General features: G+C 40.5%; 1 protein-coding gene across 4 annotated transcripts in view; it reads left to right on the top strand.

Annotated features, from left to right (window-relative positions):
- Positions 1-125: 125 nt before the first annotated feature.
- prkar1b (protein kinase, cAMP-dependent, regulatory, type I, beta) overlaps positions 126-16,638 on the top strand; it is a 62,000-nt gene continuing 45,487 nt past the window's right edge. The window contains exons 1-3 of one of the 4 annotated variants that reach the window (XM_020647577.3): positions 126-281; positions 1,778-1,965; positions 14,989-15,159. In XM_020647577.3, coding sequence (XP_020503233.1) covers positions 1,792-1,965; positions 14,989-15,159 — 345 coding nt within the window. In that variant the 5' untranslated portion in view covers positions 126-281; positions 1,778-1,791. Of the gene's footprint in view, positions 282-1,777; positions 1,966-11,895; positions 12,036-12,063; positions 12,447-14,988; positions 15,160-16,638 lie in introns of those variants that run through there. The other 3 variants (XM_020647591.3, XM_020647582.3, XM_020647599.3) reach the window with 3 other exon arrangements.

The following is a 16,638-nucleotide window of genomic DNA, read 5'->3' as shown; positions in this document are numbered from 1 at the left end:
ACAATCAAACTTCAAATCGACACTCTTCAGTGTGGATGCTACCTTTAAACATTTTATTACCTGCAGATGGGCCGGCGCGTGCCCAATGCTGCTGCTGGCCTCGAGAGAGCGTGCCGCTGCGGTCGAGTTGACAGATTGACGTCATCGGGACTGACGCAGAGTAAAGCCGAGGTAGCAGAGAGGCAGAGCAGCAGCAGCATCCCATCTACCAAACGACTCCTCTCCAACCTCCCACCACCAGCGAGGTGTTTTCCCTCTCTGAGCATCCTCCAAACATAACGGTAGGGACACCAGCGAGAGAACTGGACTGTGTTTGTATTAACACAAATGAGTGGTCTCGACCGGGCCCATGACAGTGTTTATTTCTCTTTAATTCCCCTTGGTTGTGGTTTGGTTGTCAACCTAAGATTAGCAAAGCTAGCTCGGTTAGCTGTCTATTGTATGCAACTGAACAGGTGCTGAGTCCTTACCTCCTTAATCTCAGAATAGTTTTGTGAACGCTGCTTTGTTATTTGCCGTAAATAAACTCGGTAGATGTCATGTCATAAAGTCATGAATTATTTCATTTATAATGCGGTATAATAACAATTTGTCGTAAACGTGATTTCCCTTTGAGGAAGTGATACAGGCTAGTTGACAGTTAGCTACACCTGCACAGTTTCCTGGCTTGCTTTGATTCATAGAAACTGTTTTTATTTGACATAACTGCATGATGACATAACCATAGCTGCTGTCACATTATATAGATATTATTGATATATATACACTGCTGCATATTTAATGTCTCATTTTGATAAACATGTTTTGCATTTATATTTTCATTATTCATGACAGAGGTTTATTTCTGTAGAGCTATAAGGACACAGATAGTCATGCATTTGTCAAGCATCAGATGTGTTTTGAGTTGTTATTTTTTATTAAATGTTATTGGTAAATATTAATGAATTAGTTAAAAAATAATATAAACACCCTTGTTTTGGTTCACCTGCATATAGAAGACACAGGTAAATGATGAGTATGTTTGGCCTGGGATGTGATTAAATTTTACCATAAATATGTCGATCAGATGAGATTAGGATCCAGAGTTAAAACAGGGTAATCCGGTGTTGTGCTGAGAAACGCATGCCCGCCGACAATTGCATGCACCATGCAGGACAATGCAAAATGTGACACAATTTCTATGCTGCTGTATTTTGCATCCAGCAACCTTAAACCAGGTCATATTTACGCAGAATAATGAAAAGCATTTTCTATCGAGTCTATAGAACAATAAGGACATTAAACGTTTATTAAAGTCTAAACTTCAGACACTTTGTCTGCCCACAGTAATATGACTTATACAGTTTTAAAACTTGCAATTCTCAGCTGGCATGTGTTTCTCGCCATTACTCCGGAATATGTTGTTTAATATTTATTGTAATTCAAAATAAAACCCAAAAAATAAATAGATAGGCACCATAAACTTCTTGGCACCTTATCAGATTTGCACCTTCACTTCACATAATGTCTTACTCAGGGCATTACAAACTCACAAAGGTTAATGGCAATAGGTCTTTGACAGGAAACATCATCAACAAGTGGTAAAATGTTCGCTCACATCCTTCCCACATTACCTTTCTCTTATCAAACTGTATGAAATGCATTTGCCCCTCCTCTTTATTATATGTTTTCCTCAACCCCCTTCTTCCCTGCTATCCAGTTCTACCTCCTTCTCTGTTTTGCTTACCCTCCCCTCCGCTCATGGTCCACCCTGTTTTTTTTTATCCCACCACCACAGAGATAAAAGATAAGATGGCCACCTCCTCCTCCACTCTGGAAGAAGACGAAAGTTTGAAGGGCTGTGAAATCTTCGTGCAGAAGCACAACATCCAGCAGATCCTCAAAGAGTGCATTGTGAACCTCTGCATCGCAAAGCCTGAGCGTCCTATGAAGTTCCTGCGGGAACATTTTGAAAAGCTGGAGAAGGTTGGTGATAAAAGACTCTTGTCGTTTGGCTTCTTTGAGTTTCACTGTTTGTAATGCTGGGCCCTGTGTTCATTTTAATGTGTGCAGTTAACAAGAAGCACTTGATTTTAATGTACCTTTAACCAATATGTGACGTGAATGTTTGATGCAGAATGTGCCAGTTTCTAGTTCTCATTTATTCTTTGAGTTTTCCTGATATTTCCTCACCATGTATCATCATTTTTTCACCAATTATCACAGACTAACTTACAAGGTGCACTGCTTTGTGTGTCTAAATACACATTGAATGTACTGGTATTTCACATGCTGGTATCCACATGTACCATAAACTTTACACAGCCAGGTATATTTGTTTGTAACAGCATCCCATACACGCAGGCAAAGGACATGCCAACTAGCTTAGATGCCGGTTTAATAAAAGGCTGTTCTCTTCTCGCATTGTTCCACAAGAGCTTTTATTTTTCATCCTATAATGGGATACTCCATTAGGGAATATGAGAGGATCACCCATAAAAGGCTGGTGTCCTGTTTGAGGGCTCTGGGAACCTGTCTCTCAGAATAGGTGACACAACCGTTGAAAGATAGCGGCCACATAGAGAAGAGAGGGTTTGTGTGAGAACACTAAAATGACAGATCGTCGTAACTAGAAAATGGGTTAGAGCAAGGGCAACCTCTGTAGCACATTTCCTGTGGCCCACAAACAACGTGACTGCTCAGAGAGTGTGTGTCTCTGTGTTCAGCTGATGTGTTGGCTCTGGCTCACAAGATGCTTTTTACAAGAAAGGTGCTTCTTTGTCTCCTGCTTGATTTATAAGTTGCTGTTGGTGCGAGATAACTTCTAGGACGTCTGTGGATTCAAAGGTATTACCTACAAAGATGAGATTGTGTAAGTGTGTCTATATAAGTGTTATTTTGACTTATATGCAAGGTAGGCTGTCTATGACGTTTAGCATCACCAAATTTGAGTCTAGGTGCATGTTTTTCCCCCCTGAGGTTTTGCTTTGAGCAGAGATGCAGATGCGTAGTTTGCTCAGGAGTGAATCATGAGTTTTGTCTGTTTAAACAATAGGCTCTGTTATGAAAAGGTCACAAAGGTGTTTTAAGTGTGGAGCTGTAGGCTATCACTGTTAGCATTAGGAGAGTTTAGGCCTTGGTAAAAAGTCTTGAACAAGAGACGTGATTGTGCAGAGACGAAAAGATAAGAGCAGGGCTTAAGTTCAGCATCTTGATGCCTGGAGGAGGGTCTCCATCCCTGCTGCAGTGATGTGTTTATAAGCGTGTGTGATAGCATGTGAGAGTCATCTGATCTGATCATTAACTGTCCTCAAAAAAAGCTTTACAGTGGTTGTAGAAATTATGCTTTGTATAAATATATATATATATGTGTTAGATACAATGACATTCTTTCATTCATGTATATATTTTTTCCCAGACAGACTAATCAGACACATGAAGCCAATGTTTTAGGGCAGGAAATAGAAACCCAATCTGGGATGTCATGTTGGTTCTGTCAATTATTTAAGCAGTCTATGTTCAGATTGCAGCTCTTCTTTTCTTCCTGTGTTTGATGAAGATAATTATGTAACTTATATTTTAACCTGCTTTATTTGAGTGATTTTTTTAAATTTCCAGATCCATTTTTTAGAGAGGAGGTGACCTCTGTTTATTATTTTGACCCTTGTTAAAAAACTGGTAAGGAATTAAAACTGCTGAAAATTTTTACGGTAAACAAGCTGAACTCCTGAAACCAAGCTACACCAATGCTGTGACCACAGAGGAGCTTCAAAGAGACCCTAATGTAACGTGAAATGTCTTTTTTCAACCTTTTTTTGTCCAGTTTTAAAAACATGACATTGACCTAAAATATAATACACAACTTGAGCAGAAGTAAATAGTCTTATTTCTAAACTTGAACTTGTAATTTTCAGGATACTTTTACAAATGGCATTGCTTTCAGATAATAAATAAATAATGCTCTTATTTATATGATCTGTAGTTAAAGAATTAGCTACTCAAGTGAAGTTCAAGGTCAGGCTACCATCTTTGTGCTTGTACGTCATACAGACTTCTTTATTCATTTGTGAGCTATAGTAGACTGGATCGGGTGCTGACATGAGGGAGAGGGGTGAAAACTCATCTATGATTGTGGAGCTACTGCTGCTGTGAGCTTGGACTGTAATGCTGCATCGTCAGAGAGGCTGCATGCATACTAATGGATGTGACAGAGCTGAGCAGAAGCACACAGTGTTAAGTTGTTATTGATTCATGCCGTAAAATGACACTCTGCACACTTGTCCTATGCGTGTCTCATCTCAATAACAAATGAGCCACAAAGATTTTCTGTCAAGATCAAAACATTTACAAGTGAGCTACATGTAAGATTAAGATTAACTTTCTTGAAATTTCAGTTTTTACACTCTGTAAGTCATGCAACACACAGGCTGAAATATACACACATGCACAAACAGGAACTTATGGACATGCACTAATGGAGAGATGCCAGAGTAGGGAGCTGTCCACCGTGGGCGCTCCTGGGCTGATGGTGGGGGGTGGGATCAGTGCCTTGCTCAAGGGCACCTCTGCAGTGCTCAGGAAGTGATCTGGCCCCTCTCCAACTACCAGATTTGGTCCGCACCGGGACTTGAACCGACGACCATCCCAGTGTCGGTATTACTTAAACAGTATAACTTATTACTTTATACATAGCAAGCATGGTTAAATAGGCAATATTACACATAGGCCTCTGTTTCCAAGAAATCTAGAGATTTGTAAGTGGCTACATGTGGTATGATGAATAAGTTGTCACTGGTGGAAAACATTACATGAGGTATGCTTCACTCTTAACATACACATCCATCATGTTCTGTGCAATAAGTTCATGTATTGAAGCTGTCGTGCTCTGCTCGAGCTTGCTGCTCCACCTTTCATAGGAGTATCACCCTAATCTCTGCTGCTGCTTACATTTAATCAGCCTCATTTCCACTCCTGCACTCACCTGTAGGCTCTGAGGATGGTGTGCAGGGGGGGGGGGGGGGGGGATTTGCTGTTTCACTCATAAATCTCCCTCTGTGTTGCTAGGTGTGTAATGCATAAAACATTAAGCAGCGAGGGTCTGACGTCAAACTAACATCTCCATGTAACACAGCTGTTTTTATAACAGGATATATTTATTATCTAGAGCAGCGGAGTTATACTTCAAGAAAAAGTGCCTTTTATTAATAAGATGCATATCTAGGACACATTCTACACGTAACTGTATAAACATTTGCTGATTGTTTACTAGAAGAAAAGCCTACAAGTTATAGTGATCTTACTTTTCATATTAATGAATGGATGTCGCCATACTATTAGACTTGCAAACAGGACATGTAAACAACCTGCAAGCTGTCATCTTAACACAATTTAAGACTATGAGGGTGTGTGTGCACATGAACACAATGACACGATGGTAGTATGTTAAAATATATGCAACTCAAAGTCAGGGATAAAACTGGTATTGTTGAAGACAGTAGGGATTGCTTAAGAAACCGGGCTTGACAATGTTGCTGAATGGTGGTCATTGAAATTGCTCAGTGTATACAAGTGGTTAGAATTAAAAAAAGACATGCAGACTTTCAGTCCCCTATGGGCCACTGTTGCCCAACACTATTCCAGTCCGGCCGTTCAAATCTGTGCTTGTGTTGAGAGGTTGGTCAATTGTGGAATTGAAACAGGCTATGTGTGTGTTTGTGCCGTTGCAGTTATTTAAGAAGCTTATTGTGTTCCTTTTTGTCTCTGACGACAACATTTAGTTCAACAAGCCATGTCCATTAAATCTGGATTTAGGACTACAGGCTCCATTTTGTATCTATTTTTCCTTATTTTTGTCTTGTTTTTCTTTGGGTTTATCAGTGGTCTATCTCTTAAAAAAAATCATGATATTGTCTTTAGATCTTTAGGGCAGTCATGTTCAGAATAAAATAAGAGCAGCTTTTGATTTTGCCATGATTTTCTGACAGAGGTTTCATGTCCTGTCTCTGATTCTGGCAGTTTCTGAAAAAAACAAAACAAACAACAAACATAAAATACACTTTTTAGTCATCACATTGCTGGTTCACTTCACCCTGCACCAATGTTTTTCTGTGATTCTCTTTTGTCTCTCAGCCATATTCGTCAGCACTCATCGCCTACTAGAGGTGGTAACCTAGGCAACAGTACAGGACAGACGGTGGACTATACTGTGTTCAATGAGTCTCTTTATCCGCAAAGTTTATTCCCTCTCTCCTCTCATGTGTTCAGGCTTTTCTGTGTGCAAATGAGATCATCAGGGTATTCTCCTTCCAGACCAAAGCTCATTTCATATCTGCACCGGGTCGCTTTCATACGGCATTCACAATCTTATCTGGGAAATCTATTTTCTCTCGCTTGGTTTCTGCAGCATCCGCTCCCATAGCCTGTACTGTCATACATTTTTTCTTTCCTGTCTGTCTTTCTGTTCTCTGTTTGGTGTTTCTCTTGTACTCATACACACACACACACACAGACACACGTGTTCAGGCTAAATCATCAGTGTGACCAGATTGTTTTTAACTTTTGTTTGGATGTAATTACATGTCTATGGCCCTCAGCTGACATTGTGAATGGGAAAATAACAGCCTTTTCACTGCCTTTCATCCTGCCTGTTTACGCCTGGTAATGATGACTTTGATCCATACAACAGAAGCTTGGATGGGTGTACTCATGTCGCCTTGTCCATCAGCTCAGCTCAGTGTAATTGTTAAAGTTAACTTGAATTATTTGGCACATTACAGTGTCTTGTTTTTTCTATGTGAGTATTCTGTCAGGACTTTCTTTAAGCAGATCTCCATATCTGTTTGTGTGTTTCTTAAGTCTGCAGCATATTAATGTTCACATGTCTTTCTTGAATATAGCCTGCTGTCTTGAGTTCTGTAATTAACTGGTTGACTAAAACACTTCTCATTGACAAACAGATTTGTGTTAGTCATGCTAAAACTTGAAAAATAGTGAAACAGATATTTGATATCTACACAAAAGTTAGTTGTAAGCGATAGTGGCACATGAACAGTGAGCAATAATGTTTTCCAATTCACAGTTTATCACTGCAGTGTTTATGCCTTGATCATGTGAATAATAAGTGAGCATTTCCTGCAGTGTATTTATGATGCTGCCAAATAAATGCTGCACTACAGAATTGGAAACATGTCTAATCAGTCTGCATCATTATTAAAGATCTGCCCGAGAAGTAGCACCAGCTGAAAGTGCCAAGACTGAATGTGTGAATGTGGACATGTCATTCATATCAAGTGAGCAGCTGCCCCTGCAGATGTTTTATTGAATTAGCTATCTCCACTTGGCTTAACGATGGTTTTTGGCATCCAAGAACGGCTTACTTTTGCAGTTGGATGTTTTCATAGAAGGTCCCTCACATTCCTTTTCTCTCTGCTCTTTTTCTTTCTGTTACCTTTTCTCATGAACACATCTGATGACTGCCTCTCTCCTCCTTAGTTTGCAGTGATATGGAAATCACACTTTGATCCGTACATAACATGTTCCAAATGTTCAACGCCTTTCAGACGTCACTCCTCAACTCCATCTGTATATTTATGGGGCTTAGACATGAGTGTAATGAACGTGTCTGGATGTCTACGTGCTTTGAACTGTTGTGTGTGCTCAAATCAGAACTTAGGACCCATTTGTAGGTGCTGTGTCCCCAGATCAATTCTGTAAAAATGTTTTGTTTTTTTTGTTTAACAAGTGACCAGGGGGACTTAGCAATAGCTTTTGGAAAGTTTGCAACCAAAATTATTCTCATCTGAAAAGTGAATGTTTATCGTCAGGTCTGTGGATTATTCTGATTGCATTTGAGTCATTCAAAATGATTTTGCAGTTTTTTAAGAAAAAAGAAAACTTAAAATTGGAACCTGATATAACTAAAAATCTGAAAACTGCATTGCTAACATTTATAGTTTTTTGAAAGCTTTTGAATGCAGTTCTTAACTTTAAAAATAATCCAGATACATTTGTATTCAGTTGCTAAAAAGTCTCTTCTTTGTATTCACAAATTGGTTTGTGGTCTCTTTTTGTGTGTTCTTCTGATCACAGAATGTTGTCTTTGTTCATTATGCTTGCAGCGCTGTAATCTGTTTGGGTCTGATGCTTTGAACACGTCCTCCTTTATTCTACTTTCCTCTTGTCTTTTCAACCCCGTCTCTTTACTTAGCAGCCATGTTCTTGCAACTCATCAAGTCTCATGCCCCATCAATTCAGCAACCCTTCAGTTTACAGAAGTATTTTATCTTTCCTAGACTCCCTATTTTATCACTTTCTTACTTATGTACATTACCCCAACGTTTCTGTCATCTCAAACATATATGTGAAGAGTATTGCTCTTGATAGGGAGAACAACACATTCCTTATTATGTCTTAAAGGTTTGCACAGAGCATGTCTAGCCTGCTGCATCAACTCTTGGTCAGTCTGTCTGTCTGTGTCTATCAGTCAATCAGCCACTGTCTCCCTGTCCCTTGTAAGATGAGAGGCCTTTCTCTGTTGCCAACCATTCAGCTGTCACCAGGACCTGTCATAACAAATCCACCAGACTCTTTAAAGGCCTCTGATTGAGAATCCATCTAGCAGGGTCGGTTATTTGTTGAGTCTGCTAAAAGCATTTAAATATGAATTAGGTGTAGGTTTACATTATCTATCCATTTATCTGTTATGTTGTCCTTCCTGTTCTGCATTATACTTGTTTAGATCAGTCTAGGTGTGTGTCAGTGATGTGTACACGTACAGTATGTGTTCATATATTGGCATCACAGTCTGTCCCTCACTTTAAGCTTCTCAAAGGTCTGTAACAAAGTGTAATTAGTGTCTCCAGTCTGTATGTTCACTCATCACAGTCATGCTGGCAGCAGGGTATTTGTCAAATCAGCTTAGGGTGCATGCAGTGACCCAGGCCTAAACCTCCTCCCTGGCCCACCTTGGGGCCCCTAACAGGTAAATCGGCCCCCAAGAGTCTGTTTTCCTGGTGGTCCTTCTTTGTCCTCTCTCATCTGCCCGTTGCATCACTCCTCCCTCCACAACTAATCTTTGTGAGAGAAAGAGAAACGGTGAACACCAACGTGACAGAGTTCATGACAAAGGCTTGTACTTTGACTGATTATCAAGTCTATCATTTTCCAACTTTATCTTAACAGTATCGATTTCATCCACAAAGTGAAGGCTAAAGGTTTACGTCAATGAAGTTTCTGATATTGTCGGGAACCGTACATTTCACACGCCAGATGCAGACCATCTGCAGAGATGTAGAGGCGCATACTATTCAAATATTCATAGATCCCCACATAATAACATGTTTCTGAGCTTTTAGTGTGTTTTTCAATACCAGTAGAGAAACTTTACATACTCATAGACTTGGAGAATTGATTTATTTTCTGTCAGTTGACTACAAGAATCATTTCCAGAGCTTCCCCCTTTCCATTATTTTTGCATCCAGCATGTGCAGTTTTAATAGGTTTAAAAACGGATCCTTCAGATTCATTCAAAATACTCCAAAGAATCGAACAACAAGCGTGAAGAAATTGTAGTTGTGATGTAAAGAGCAGGCTACAGGGTTCATATAGTACTGAAGAAAACTTGCTATGAGTCATTAGCTGTCTGCTCAGAAGCTGCCATCGTATTGTTGTAACTGTTTACTTGTGACCTACTTGGCGCATGACAAGTCTTGTCCCCACACGCTTCTTTTAGAATTTGGTGGACAGTTGTGGCACGGAGGCTATCATTTCTGTTTGTTGATGTTTTTTTTTAGCAGGCATATATTGAAGCATTAAGATCAGTGATTCAATGTCGCAAATGGAGACCTTGTGTTTCGGTGGGGAGACAAGTTTTTGTGTTTGTGTTGTACAAACCATAAAGAGAGCGGACATCATTTCATAGCCAGGAGGTCAGCACTCACCAGTACGCAGTCCTAACACAGAAGCAAACTTTCTGTCCATTGTGCCGCTGTAATGGTGTGGAACAAAGTGATGAGTGGACTGCATCAGCTCGCCATGCTTCATTACCTGTGTGTGTATGTGTGTTTGTCTGTGTTTTCTGCGGCACCTTGTTGTTTTGGTTTCACTCGCATGCTTTCAGCCCTGGTGGTGGAGATGGAAATTGTGTAAGTCAACGGATCAGGGCTACGTAAGGTAACCACTTGTGGCTTTTTTCCTTTTCTCTAACTAATATTGAAAATGAGGTTCATGGAAGAATAGATATTTGATGTGTGTGCACTGTGAGCCCTCTGATCTTCTCACAGGGACTCACAGACTCTGTGTAAAGTGTGGGTGGTTGGCCTGATTAATGTCTGTTAGTCAGAGCTATTTGGATGAGTATTAGTCATAATTTTTGTTCCTCTGTGTTGCACATTTTACCATGCATGAAGGAGCTGAAACTGAATGGTTTAATAACTGTGACTTTAGTTTTAGAGAGTGTGTCATCCTTTGTCTCTGTCATTATTCATTGGGTTTATCTCACATAGTCGCTGTGACTCTAATGGAAGCCTACTTTTTTTTTTTTTTTACAGAGCTTCTGTGTCCTGCACTCGCCTGTGTCCTCTGTCTCCTCTTTTGTCCTCTCTCTGTTTGGCATCCAGCCGCTTATGATGACGTAGGAAGAGCAGCAAAGAGCTGGAGCGAAAGAGGGGTGAGAAGCCCTGATAGGGTTTTAGTACTATAGGGTTGTCACGATACCAGAATTCTTAAACTTAGATACAATTCTAGTAAAAATTAAACCGGCAACAAGTTGAATTGTCATTTTACAAACATGGTATCTAAAAGTATCAAATAATTGAACATTTTGACAACCTTAAAGCTCCGGAGAGAAATATTGAAGTGTTTATGAGACAGACTGAAGTCAGTAATGATGAATCTTTATGACCTGTAAAAGCAAACCATTCCATTACCAACAAGATGACTATTTCTAGACTTTTCTGAAGTATTTTTTAATTCCTCAAACCATTGCCGCAGGGCAGGCGTTTTACGAGATGATTTACAGCTTGCTTAAGATGCTTAAGACACAGCCTCAGTTATACATTTGATTGTTAAAAGTAAGCAGGGTGAGATTTGTTGTCTTTAAAAACTACCTATGCATGTACAGGACAATATTGGCGAGGTAAGATTTCCACAGGGGGAACCAAAATCCCCACAAACTAAAAATTCCTCAAAGGAGCTTTTAATCAACACTGCTATTAGAGTAGGAAACATACGGGTAAATAAGTAGAATAGATGGTGTCTGGAATTATAGCTAATGTTATTTAAAAAAAAGAAAGTACACAATCTCAGGTTGGGATCAGATAGCAAAATAGGAAAAATGTTCTCACAGCTGCAGTTGTGGTTTTTTTTTAGCCACCACTGTACGAAGCTCTGAGAATGATAAATGGCCGTGCCTCAAACTACTGGGCTGGTGTGTTTTTACAGAAAAGATAATGAAAAAAGGTGTTCCTCTGCTGCGGGTAAAGCCACATTGCAGTTAAGCTCACCTTGGATAAACAAAAACCTGGTTTGAGGAACATCAAACATATTTGAGTCATACTGCACACAAGTCTTTTGTCAGTGTGTTGGGGATGTAAGAGCAGAATGAAGACTTGTTGGAGGCAGACACAAAGTCGTCTCTTGATGCCCAGGCCCTCTGACCTAAGAGGAAAGCATGCGGGTGTCGCTGGAGATCAGTAGAGAGTGAGGGAGACACTGCATGGTACAGACTGGCACACATGAGGGATATATGGGATGACAATGTAGCCCAATGAGATTGTTAGGAGCCTGACGCTGGTGCAAAACACGCAGACACTCAGAGGTCTGTTTTGAGGGGAGTGACGTTTTCCTCTCGGTGAAATGAGTCACTGTTGAATATGAGAGAGAAGGAGAGAGAGTCAATCTGTCAACAGGCGTCACCGCCGCTGTGTGTGAACGTAGGTGTGTGAGCCGCCGTTGCTTCCCGTTCAAACTCACAACCAACTAGTCAGGATGCTCACAGTACCCTGTTGTCATAGTGACAGGGGGAAGCGAGAGGAGCCTGCTCATTGCACCACCTGATTGTAAGTGTGTGTGTGTGTGAGAGAGAGGGAGAGGGGGAGAGAGGCTGGAAAGCAGAGAATTGCGCAGCAGCGATGGAGAGACGGGCTTTTTGCTGTGATCAGTGTTTCCATCAGTAGCCTTGTTCTTTAGCCGCCGTGTCGTGGGGATTGCAGGAATTCTGTCACTCACTCTCTCTCGCTCGCTCACACTAACTTGGATGCTCTGCTTACCCGCACACATACACACAGCAGCCGCTGTGCTTGTATGGCAAGATGCTGCAGTCGTGTGACATGTGTGTCAGGTGTGTATGAGATGGGATCCATGAGTTTTCCATGCACACATTGACACACTCACACTTTGCTTTGATGCCTGGAGCCTCTGACAGGCTGAGGGAGTCACAGCAGGCCTGGCCAGGGACCCTTCATGCCATGGTAAATACCTTTGCCGACAAACTCTAGATAGCCTGCCAGAGCTTGGCTTTGTAGTTTAATGTGAGTTTTGTTGCATATTAAGATGCTTGGTGTGATAGTTCAATTGACCCTTAGTGTTTGTTCTAGACAGAAACAACGTCTAGAACTGTTCGAACTGTGTGTCTGACTTCTACTGTTGTCTGTATTGAGGAAAGAAAAATGAAAGTATTTTTTTACTTATGAAAGAAAGGGAAGCATTGTGTTTGTTTCGGACTTGCCTTCTCTGTCTTAAGAGAGGATAGTCTGTTATCGGATTGCAGACGTTTCAACCTTGATTAAGCTGGAGTGTGTGAGCCTCCCTCTCCCCCTGCAGTCTGCCTGTGCATGTGTTTGTGAGATTCTCCGACTCTACCCCTCTCCTCCTGCTGGCTGTGTTCCCTCAGGCAGTGACTCTGCGTAAGCAAGGGGGTGTGTGTGTGTGTGTGTGTGTGTGTGTGTCTTTGTGTGTGATCTGCATTCTCACATTGTGTTACGCAGAGAGTGTGCCAAGCATCGCAGAAACCTTTCGCCATAACTAGCAGGAGAGAGACAAATTAGACAGAGAAAGGAGCGAAAAATTAGAGGGAGACTGTGAAAAAAAGATTATAAAATGAAAGGATGGCAACTCACAAAATGAGAGAGCGAGCAGACAAATGCCCTTAAGGCAACTGGCTTCTGTGTTACTGTTTCTGTCCCAGTTACATTGTGAAGTTTGGATTACTGGAGCAGTTTGTTGTTCCTAACAATGTGAAGAGAAGTGCTGAGTTGTGAGGTACTAATTAGATGCAACTTTTCTGTTTGTCGCGCTTTTCACCTCCTCACTGTCTCCATCTCTCGTCATCTGTCATAGCAATCTTTTTTGCTTCAGTCATTTTTCCTCCACTCTGTTCTTTTCTGTCCTTACGTGTCAGTGAATTAGCAGAGAGGTGGCAGCATCCTTCGCTCCCTGCTTAAAGCGTACAGTGGTCTATCGGCTCCTGGCTGCTGTGGGTCTTCTTTCTCCTGACTCCGCACGCTCAAGTTATTCAGAGCGTCAAGTTGTTTAGCTTTATTTCACAGATATTTGTTGTTGTTGAAATCTGCACTTTTAAAGCTTAGAGTTATGAAGAACTCAGTGGTTTGAACATATTACTGTTTGTGCTGTATTAATGATCAACAGTTTGTTAGATATTAAAAGAGACACAATACAAAATGTTAAAGTAAAATGGTAAAAATGGTAAAATGGATTGGTAACAAAACAATCATAAATTATTATTTCAAGCCATGTATTGATCTGATTCATTACTTTGGGATATAACAAATTAGAGCTTTGACGTTAGGAGGACATCAATGCAAGTTACCATTTTTTCCCAACCTACAGCAGGTAGTTGTCATTATTTGGTATTTTTGTATAACACAACTGAAGACAGAATCCCACACTGTTCCAAACCCGGAGCTCACTGTGCTGTTTTGACTGTGACTCACCTGCTCAACTGATGGAGCAGGAAAGGTCATGGCACTCGATAAGAGCCGCCACCAGACAAATCATCCAGCTAATACCTTCCAACACTTTTACATCATTTCTGCCTCTGCTTCTGTTTTTGTGGGGTCTGCGCTACTTTACAGACGCCACATAGTATACTTCACTGCATTGCTTCTGTTTGCAAATTGCATGTCTGAAGTCTTGTCTCCTTAAGTCACTCTTGTTCATTTCTAACCTCATATTAGCTGTGTAGTTTAGCAGCAGACGACACTGTCTGTGTATATATAAAAATATTCAACTGTATATTACTGCTGTCAACTCAGTCCTGATGGTGCAGTTGGACATATTGATGCACTCAAATGAAGGAATAAACACAAAAAGCACAGCAACCATTGATAGGTAATAAACAAAGAAGTTGCTTGGTTTGTGCACATTTTTTATCAATTACCCTTGGCTCGCAGCACTCTCACATATCAACTAGCCTGCAGTGGTTTTATTGTGTACATATGCTAATGTGTTAATCAAGTGTGCAATCAATAATTCATCCCCTGCAGAGCGTTCAGCAGTTGCAACACGAGCCAGCCGGAGGCATCCTGTCTCTTATTTGATCTATTTCTTCCTTGTTGTTCATCATCTGAGAGGGGGAGAGTACCTGGCTGGGCTTTCTGCTCTCTGCATATTCAGACCTGCAGATATTAATATTTAATAGCTTTTACTTCATACCATAGCAGCCAGACGTCCAAACAATGTGCACTCAGGACACGGATGTTTCCACTGTTGTTCCTCTGACATTTAAACTGATCTGTTGTGTTCTATGACCTGGTTAAGAGTTCACATCATTTTTGACGTTAGAAAAATGTTTGTCAGTCCATCTTCATTTGATCGTTTCTGAGGTAAAATAATACGATGATAAGATGATCCTGCTGAAGCTTAAGAAGAAGTTGCATCTGAATAAATTGTGTACATATTTTTAAACAAGGTTTTCATTTGGGGAACTTCTTTTGGATATTCCATTTGCTTCTTTATATTTAAACCAATATAAACGGATTTTTCTCTTAACAGGAAGAATGCAAGCAGATCATGGCTCGCCAGAAATCTAACAGCCAGTCAGACTCACATGATGATGAGATTTCTCCCCCACCACCCAACCCTGTTGTCAAGGCCAGGCGCCGCAGAGGAGGGGTCAGCGCCGAGGTCTACACCGAAGAGGATGCTGTCAGTTACGTACGCAAGGTCAGTCTTGAAAGAAACATCAGAACATACCATGCACACAAATGCACTGATATACAAAAGCATGTTTTCACATAGATACACAAAGGCATCACAAACATGCACAGTAAAACATATTGACTCAATTGCTTATGTTTGCACTATTTTAACGTTTGAGTAAAAATAAAGTAAAAAAAAAAACTGAATACAAATGAGGTTGTTCTTGTTTGTTTATCGGACATAAGTGTTGTTTTTGTAACACGCACTGAAGAGTATGAATGTTGACACATTCATAATTCAACATGGCAGTGGTAAGGGACATCAGCTGTGTTAATTTGTGTAAATCAGCTACATAAATGTATGACAGCAGCAAGTAATAAACACACTCAGCCACTTTAGTGTGTTTGTTACAAAAAACAAGCAGTCTGTGAGTCAGCTGCTGAGCGTTCAGTACAGATGCTGAGATTTGACTCTGTGATGTTACATAAACTGTTAAAGGCACCAACTCTGCATTAATTAAAGGCCTTTCCATTTGTTTTAACTGGGCTTAACATCAAACACATGACTGACTCGATGATTTTGGGTGTCCTTTATGTCGACGAAATTGAAGTAACAAGGTTGCTCTTGAAAAGTGTGTTATGATGAAATAATCTGTTGAAACTGAGGCTGAGGCTCTGTTTACATTTTAGTGTTTTGGTGTTAAATGTTGCATTGCCACATTTAACAATTTTACCATTAATATTGCTGCTGGCAGTTTTCTCATCATTATTCTTTGTGTACATAATATAAATAAGAAAATCTCTTCACATGTACATGACCATGAAAACAGTGTTGACAAGAAGTCTAGCCGCAAAAAACAATATATTTTTTTTTAAACTGCCAGCTATTTATTAAATAGTAATTACAGAAAGATGTGCACGTGAATACACTTCCTGACATTAAGTCTGAGTAACTTTAATTTTTTTTATTCATGCTTTTATTATATTTGCATCTCCAGTTGAAGAGAAGAGAAGCTTAGATCATTTCTTAAGCAGCTGTTAAAGTTATCTCTCATTTTTCAACCTGCCATGTGTCCTATCCTTAATTTCATGCAAGATAAGAAATAGTGCTCTTTGCCAGGAACTATAACTCACCTCTTTACATTTAGATAACACACACACACACACACACACACACACACACACACACACACACACACACACACACACACACACACACACACACACACACACACACACTAGTTGCTATAATATGACCATGCTTGTTAAATTTAAATTAACCTGACATGGCATTAATTGCTTGGTAATGACACAACTGCATGAACCCACTTGTCACCACGCTGTAATTGCTTGGCCACTGGAGCATGCTGTGTGTGTGTCAGGTATGTGCACACACCCACGGGGGGCATTGTGTTGATGTCTCTGAGGTCTCTCCGAGACACTGCAGTCATGTGTCATGGCAACAAGCCTGCTCCTATCTCCAGCCTCCTTTTCTTCACTGTCC

The sequence above is a fragment of the Labrus bergylta genome, chromosome 16, assembly GCF_963930695.1.
Source record: "Labrus bergylta chromosome 16, fLabBer1.1, whole genome shotgun sequence".
Taxonomy (NCBI): domain Eukaryota; kingdom Metazoa; phylum Chordata; class Actinopteri; order Labriformes; family Labridae; genus Labrus; species Labrus bergylta.
Note: the sequence above shows the minus strand (reverse complement) of the source record. Positions and strands in the feature narration are given on the sequence as shown.